This window comes from Bidens hawaiensis, unplaced genomic scaffold (genome assembly GCF_021521415.1).
Source record: "Bidens hawaiensis isolate Kalapana, Puna unplaced genomic scaffold, B.hawaiensis_p1.1 tig00003488_1, whole genome shotgun sequence".
NCBI lineage: Eukaryota > Viridiplantae > Streptophyta > Magnoliopsida > Asterales > Asteraceae > Bidens > Bidens hawaiensis.
Window position 1 is genome coordinate 214,664 of NW_027491195.1, and position 8,831 is coordinate 223,494.

The 8,831-nt window shown below is 35.1% G+C and overlaps 1 protein-coding gene across 1 annotated transcript; it reads left to right on the forward strand.

Annotated features, from left to right (window-relative positions):
- The first annotated feature begins 6,373 nt into the window (after positions 1–6,373).
- On the forward strand, positions 6,374–8,383 carry LOC143623474 (MYB-like transcription factor EOBII). Its single transcript, XM_077094374.1, has 3 exons — positions 6,374–6,513; positions 6,607–6,736; positions 8,077–8,383. The coding sequence occupies exons 1-3, from the start codon at positions 6,375–6,377 to the stop codon at positions 8,381–8,383; spliced, it is 576 nt and encodes a 191-aa protein (XP_076950489.1). The 5' UTR covers position 6,374.
- The last annotated feature ends 448 nt before the right edge of the window (positions 8,384–8,831 follow it).

The window sequence follows — 8,831 nt, forward strand, 5'->3', positions numbered from 1 at the left end:
AAATGCATGTGTTCCTTTTATTCAAATGTATTTATATCGCTACCGCTTATATATTTTAGGAATGCTGTATCTCCTTTCTTCTTAAATTAATTAGTGATTATGTAACTTTATCTCTACATAAGTATCTATTATGCTTTTAAAATCATATTGCAAAAGAAACACATATAATGTGTGCATAATTTAGAAAAGTAAAAACTGTCAAACAATGTAAAATTGGGCATACTAAAGTAGTGAAAGTTTCCTATGTGAAGTATGAAAGTTTAAGGACTTTAAATGATATTAATTTAATGTAAATACGTTCTTTATCTTACAAGTGTGTACATTAGCCTATTAGCATATAACGACTCATAACATGTGAAATAGTGTTTATTACCTTTCTGTTGCCCTTAAAAAAATATATATATCTTACCTTTTTTAAAAGGTGGAAGCTATAAGGGTTTGTAATGTGGTAATTAAACTTTGTGTTTTGTACATTTGTTTTATTTTTTTTAAATAACTTTATGCACGGCGAAGCATAGAAGGGACTGCGTGACTTTCAAGATATCACGAAACAATAATTTGGTCGCTAGTCAAGTATACAAACTTACTACATGAGATAAAAATCTAAACTTCGTCTGGTCTTTCTCAACAGGAAAAAAAGCCGAATTGACAAGAGGTTGGTGGTTCACTATGGCGATTATGGCCAGTGGTGCTAAAGCACTGATATGCGGCGGAGGCTAGCTAGGGTATCTTTATTTAGGGTTAATTGTTCCTTTTTCAATTAGCTAATGTTGTATTCTTAAAAAGTGATTAACTTTGATGCTATTCTTAAAGAAACAAAAAGTGATCATGTAGACCAAAATTCAACTGGCACACATCAAGTTGGCCAAAAGCACTAAAGCAGAAGCACTCCTTGGTAGTACTGTCCTGTACTATATATATATATATATATATATATATTCTGGTACTTCATATAAAGACAACATACTCGTTGTTAGTTAGTACTGTACTGCACTATAATACAATAGAACTTTTTGTTTGAAGGATCAAACATATAACTTTTTAATATATCGAACAAAAAAACCTCATGTTTTTACTTAAGAGTTTAGAATAAATAAGTTTTCCCCTTAAAAAAGTGTCAAAATTTTGAAACATTTAATAATTAGTAAAGAAGAGATTCGTTGGGTGCAACTGAAGTCTTCTTTATAAAGACATCATTTTTAAATAACAAATTCTCAACTGCGTTTAGGAGCACCTGCAATGTCAAACCTTCACAAATCATCATATTAACGTCAAATCAGATTTCAAACTTTTTAGAAAGCTACACTTTCTTTCATAGCATCACACTTCCACAAATCCATTAATAATTTTCTAATTAGTAAAATTAAATATATAATATGTATGTATATATGTGATGTGAGAGAGTGAGAGAGTCAGCGCCCACCCTCATCGTCCACTCCAATGCAGAGATAGGCCTGCTGTGACATCTGCCCCGATCCGACCCGACCCAGGTACCCGTTTCTCTGACCCAATCTCTTTCTTTTATGATTTAATATTTATTTATACTTATATTTTACTTTTAATAATAATAATATATTTTCCTTCCCGCCTCTTTCTCTCTCTTTCTTTCCGCCGTCCCATCCCTCTTCTTCTCTCTTTCCGCCTTCTTTTCCCTCTTGTCGCCGTCCCGCCCTTAAGCCTTGTTTCCCTCTTTTTCTTCTAACTCTTTGCTTGTCCTTTGTTCCTTCCCGCCTAAGGTTGTCTGCGCAGCTCCACGCGCCAGACTCCTTACAAGGAATCCTGCGTGAAGACCACCTGTTACAGCGATACGCGAGACGAACTCTTCTCGCAGCGCGCTAAGAATTGTAATTCTTCTCGCAGCGCGCTAAGAACGGTAGTTCTTCCCGCGACGCGCTAAGGATTTGTAGTTCTTCTCGCAGCGCGCTAAGAATCGTAGTTCATCCCTCGACGCGCGAAGAATTATAGTTCTTCCCGCGGCGCGCTAAGAAATGTGATTCTTCCCGCGGCGCGCTAAGAAATGTGATTCTTCCCGCGGCGCGCTAAGAAATGTGATCCTTCCCGCGGCGCGCCTTAGCCTTCTCGCGCTAAATCCTTTGAGTTTTCTTCTGTTTAATCTAGCCGTTTGCTTTTGTGATGTCTTATCTTTTGAGCTGTTGACCTAATCTGCTTTATGTCTGAAAAGTTACTTTCGGCGCAGCATGCGCACCAACCCCATTGGCTGGCAGAAAAAGTGACTGACATTATCTTTGGAGATCTGCTTTTGCCATGCTTGACCAGTACCTTTTTCTGATCCGCCCATGCTTTTTACTGTTCCCTGTCAGCTTTTCCTTGTTTCCTGCAGCTGCCATATCTTTTGATATCTTTTGCTTTTGGAATCTTTTGCTTTTTGAGATCTTTTCCCCTTTTTCTAGGGATTGTGTTCCCTAGGGTTTCTCTATAAATAATAGTATTATTTTTCCTAGCACTACACACACACAAAACACTTAATCTCTCCTGTTCTCTCTTACTCCTTGCTGTTGTTCTTCCTTTGCTCTCTGCCGCTGTTCTCGGTCGCCTCCTCTCTGCCTCCGTCTTCCTCCCTGTTCTGCCTTGCTTTTCCGGTATATATATTATATATAATAATTTACTTATTAATTATGCTAACTTGTAATCAAGACTTAAAACAAATCATTAAAACAATAATCTTATTTATAGGTTAACTTGTGCTTGTTTAAAGTTGGTTCTTGCTTTATCTTTCACCGCATCGTTTATCATGTGAGTAATCTCGTACCTAATCCCTTTTTATTTTTAATGTTTTGGGATGTTCATGTGTTCGTACAAACTTAGAGTCTTAAACTTGTTTATGAACTTTAGTCGCGCAGTATCCCATGTGTTGAGGACGTTTACTTGGCTGTTTATTTGTATGTGTGTATCATTAACCGCTTTGTTCGGCCTATTCCGAAGTTTTCATGGATCCATTAGATGAACACGGGAGACCTATCGTTTACGGTTTTCTTTGTTTACACTTGCACAGATGTTTTCTCGTTTTTGTGCTCAATTGGGAGCACGGATTGAACTATGAACTATGAGCTATGATCTATTTAGGCTTGATCACAATCTGATTGCACCCTTGTTAAACACCAGACATACACGTGTTGCGCGCAGATTTATTGTTATCTATGTATTGTATTAAACTTGATTTCTCACCAACACGCAAGTGTTTGACGTTTATTTTAACACATGTTCAGGTTTGCAGTAGCTGTTTTGGAGCTTGTGGACACGTAGGAAGTTTTCTTTATTTTGGACCTAGATTAAAATGTATCAAGACAAGTTTTTGCTGTTCGAATATTATGATTTATAATATATTGATTTATGTTATCTTGTGTTTACCTTGCGCGTGCGCGAATGAACGTATTTATTAAATATTGACACCCAAATAGTGTCACGAGTAATGAAACAATATGTGGCACCCCGATGTATAATCCGCCTTTGGTCGGGGTGTTACACCTGCCCTGGCTATACCGCCTCCCACAACATTGTTGTCCGTCTCCCATATCGTCCGCATGCGCCACATCCTCCCGGACCTCATGTCACACCCCGGCTTAGGGCCTAGGTGCGACACCCGTTAGTTGGTATCTGTTTTGAAAATATATCAGAGTTGCGGGTTTTTTAGTGGAAGTCTTGTAAATATAATATTCATTTATAAAATGTCGGGTCAGAATACCCGTTGAATAATGTATAAAATATCAACGAAAGTCTTTTCAGATAAAATATTATTATATTAAAAACTCAAGAGTTGAATACCCGTTTTGATTTTTCAAATACCTGTCATTTCAAAATATGATTCTTTATATAACTTTAATAAAATATCTGAGCCATCAGATCACCTCTAATGACTATGTCTCCAAACTTCTATCAGTCTTGCATGTCAGTTCAATTCTTTACGGTTTCCCTGAAATGTGGGGGGAAAATACGTCAGCACATAGCCGGTGAATGACACTGACTCAATAATACCAGTGTGTAAACAATAATAATACCTTTGTGACAATACTCATTAAGCACCCAACTCAATTGGGTTACAATTACCCTAAGTACATGTACAATTAATCATATACACAATATCATTTCTCTGATCAGTCCCATAGACTACCAGAGGCATGTTTGATGATATGCATGGCCTCGGGAAACTCCGAGTTACCATGTATGTATGGATCCAGCTATATGTATACTCTTAATTTGAGTATGCCCGTTTCTCATTATTGTAATACAAAGTTTTAAGGATTCGTAAATCCTATGTAAACAGTTCAGACTTTAAAAGAGTTGTAAAAGTTTAGGGTGTATTCACCTTTTATGATTGTAATCAGTTTCTGATACTGATTCCTGTATATTGATCACTTTCTGTTACTGACCCCTGTCTGTAAATCAGTTTCTGTTACTGATTCCTGTTTCTGTTTTCAGCTTTCTGATTGATTAATTGTTATCTCGGACCTATAGTACGAGAATAACATTGGTATAAATATCTAGATCTACGATCTAGCTTTAGACCTCGTAGTCTGTTTTCTATAGTTGTAACCTTGATAATTTATTTGTTTGTATAAAACATGTGGACATTTAGTCCCTTTGTTTATTTATTAATTATATATTAGGTTTCTTTTTCAGGAAGAAACATTTATACCAGGTTTCTTCCTCAAGAAGAAACATTACTCTAACTATAACTTGTGTGAATGAATATTATGTTTCTTAATAATTAAGAAATACTATTTTTAACTATACCCTTTGTATATAAATGATTACGTTTCTTGATCATGAAGAAACTACAATTATATTATAATATGTGCTTATGAAAAGCTATATTAGTTTTAACTGTAATCAAGGTTTGGGCTATACTCCCGACTATGGTCTAAGCTATTTATAAAATAATATTAACTTAATCGGGACTCCTACCTCACGCGGGTATTTGGAGTTAACAGCCTATGATTGATCGAGCAACACCGTTACTTATATTGCGTATTACTGCTTTAATCGTCAGAGCTTCGGAGCTTGGCACGCTTCACGAGGTCGGCACGCTTTTCAAGGTCGGCACGTAAAACGATGCAAAACGTGTGAGAAGTGAAGTCGTGACGGTTCGCGTTACGCGAAGGTGCTCTAGGTTTGTTGAGTCAGCAGTAGGGTTGCCACGTGTCACCAGGTGCTGCCACGTGTCCCCACGTGTCACACATGCAGAAGTGCAACTTCGCGTATCGCGAAGATGCCAGATCTGCAACTTCGCGTATCGCGAAGATGCTTTGAGGTTGGTTCAAGTCTTTTGTCTTTCGCGTATCGCGAAGATGTTGATGCCTGATCCTCGCGATGCGCGAAGATGCAAGTTTCATATTTTTCATTTTTAGTCCTTGTACTATTCAAAAATACTAAAGCGGCCCGCGGTGATGTGAGCGTACGAAGTGCTCCATCAAAACGGCACATTACGCCCGAGTTCGAGTCCATGTGCGTGCGACGGGTGCTCCGCTAGGACTATGGAGAGTGGTTAGTCACATTAAAACATTTCTATGGAAACTTTCTTTCTTATAAAGAGCTTCCATTTCTTTACTTGTTTCTATGTGGGATGAAAATTCCATTCCTTATTTATACTCATGTAGAACACTTCCATTTTCTTTTATCCTTTTATGTGGGATGGAAATTTACTTATTTTCCTTAGCTTAAGAATACTTAATTTTTCTTATTTCATTTTTCCATGAGTTATCTTGAGAATATTTTTAATCATTCAACTTTCAAAGTTGATAACTTTAGTCTAAAATAAATATGGGTTTTTTCTAGATGTTACACCTCAAAGACGTGGTGTACGTTGTGGATGCCTTAGCACCATATATTGGTTGGGTCAATGCGTCATTGAAAATTTTTTGATATTTTTCTACATATTTTATCAGCTCTAGATTATTATTTTTAGAATTTAAAAGATAGTTTTGGCGTGTTAATCAGTTTCTGCTCTAGGATAAACAACGCACATGTGAACACTTTATCATAATTTAGTATAATTATTTAAGTTAATTATCATAATTAGGTATGCATGCATCATGCATTCAATACATGCATATATACTTGCATGTGCGTCTACATTTGTAATATATGTGGAAGTTGAAGCTATGACACATTAAGGCCACACCGCTACGTGTCTAAAAGTGAATCATGCATGTATGTATGCATGTATGTTTAATTAATAAACATTAATTTTAACTGTTAGCAAAACAATAACCAAGTTAGGTAAAAAGATTTTCAAGTTCGATTAATGTTAATTAAAATCCTTAATTATTTTCTTTATAAAATCCAATTTGGTCTTCATCATCATTTATCAATAATTCCTCTTCTTCTTCTTCCTTCACCAAGCACACAAATTAAAAATGGAGAAAAGATCATCTTCTTCTGTCCAAGATGTTGAGGTTCGAAAAGGGCCATGGACGATGGAAGAAGACTTGATTCTTATGAACTACATCGCGGATCATGGTGAAGGTGTCTGGAATACTCTTGCCAAAGCTGCAGGTGCTAATTATTAATTGAGTACTCCTTTGTGTATAATTATTGATCAGTGAACCCTTTAGGTTTCAGTGGATTAATTATATATGTTGTTTTTAGGTTTGAAAAGAACCGGAAAGAGTTGCAGGCTTCGATGGTTGAATTATCTTCGACCAGATGTGAGAAGGGGGAATATTACACCGGAAGAACAGCTTTTGATTATGGAGCTTCATGCCAAATGGGGCAACAGGTTAGTAATAATTAGTTAGAATTCATGGTAATAGACAATTGACTGATGTATGGTACTTAATTAGAAAACAAACATTTGGTTTTCAAATATTAACATTGATCAACTTATAAAATTACATAAATGTAAAGCGAGTGCAAAATTCGCCACATATAACAATTACTTACCTAATTAAGTCAGCGAGGTGAGTTCTTTGGGCAAAATTTGCATAAGATAAATCTGAGGGCGAAATTTGTACTTTAACTAACCAGGCATGACGAACTTTTGACTTGAAAAGGCGCGGGCAAAACCCGTGCTTAACTAAAAATTGGCATGGCGAATTACAGGGATTGTTTGGAAACCACCACCTTAGCCATTAAGAGTGTTGACTGATCCAGAAGCTCCATTCAACATGTTTATAAATCTGATTGATTCAATGGTTTACAATTGGTTAACCTAACACACGTTGGCGTTGATTGATTCAACGTTAGCCTCTTAATGAAATCATTAATAGGCTATCAAATAGTTCTCTTTTTTTTTTTGAACAGCAAATTTCATAGCTATCAAATAGTTCTAATTAAGATGAAAAGCCACACATGAATTAGGAGTGAATGAAATAATATATATATATATATATATATATATATATATATATATATATATATATATTTTGTTAAGTTGAACCTCAAATATCTATTTTGGTGAATTTCTGCAGTTTGTTTTCTTAATTTTTAGGAAAACCCTTAAATGCATAATAGAATTTGCAATTTCTGTTTCTAGATTTATTGACCACTTTTTTGAGGAAAAAAATATTTGAAATAATTAAGATGAAAAGCCACACATGAATTAGGAGTGAATGAAATAATATATATATATATATTTTGTTAAGTTGAACCTCAAATATCTATTTTGGTGAATTTCTGCAGTTTGTTTTTTTAATTTTTAGGAAAACCCTTAAATGCATAATAGAATTTGCAATTTCTGTTTCTAGATTTATTGACCACTTTTTTAAGGAAAAAAATATTTGAAAATTTGAATTATCTTTGGAAATTTATTGTATGACACTAGGCCTACTTTTGTGATTTTGTTTATTTTTTATACAAGTTGAGAAAAGAAACATAATTGGTTTCCAAATTCAAGTGCTCATATTCATAATTCATGATACCATCTGAATTTGTTTGTCATAGTTTCCTGTATCTCTGGTTAATTTCGTCATCAAGTACTTTGATTTTGAGCCATAGAACATGCACAATGATACGATCTTTAAAATTTTGCAGCATGTAACATGTGCTAGAGATTGTAAAAAGTACAATGTGGGTTGTCTTAGTTTAATATAATCTTTTTGTTTCATCTAAATACGTTAGATGGTCGAAAATTGCAAAGCATCTGCCAGGAAGAACAGATAATGAGATAAAAAATTACTGGCGGACAAGAATTCAAAAGCATATAAGGCAAGCCAATACTTTTAGTGGACAAACTTCTTCTGGGCACAATACTCAAGTGAATATGATGTCGTCACAAGCATGTAACGTTGTTAATCCAATGGAGTTATCGTATTATCCTGCGTGCGAAAACACTATGAACGTTTCAAGTTCATTCGTCACCGGGACAAATGAGAACACATGGAGTATGGAAGATTTATGGTCACTGCAACTCTTAAATAACAACTAACCTATGCAAAGTAATTATCATGATTTGTATTTAGAATTAAACCACATTTTAGTGTTTTGTTGTTTGCGTAGGTGTGAGTCGTAATCAAAGGTGGTTACATTCATATATGTGTTTGATGAACTTAACATACGATCTATTTGATGCTGCTAGATTTATTTGCAATTGTATCAATCAATTATTACTAACTGATCACACTCTAGTAATTAAGATTAGTAACGACCGACCTAATTCACGCATATTAGTTGTCATTATTATTATTGTTATCAAAGGCAAACCTACGAGAAAATGGTGGGTGTCATGAGAGTCATGAGCTATATATGCGATTGATCTTCTCTTCGTCTATTTACAAACAATTGTCCATTTAGTAGATATCGTCTCCAGTTGTATCATCATTAACGTGACAAATTTACAAAAAATAAAAAGGACCCATAAGTGATTTATGATATAA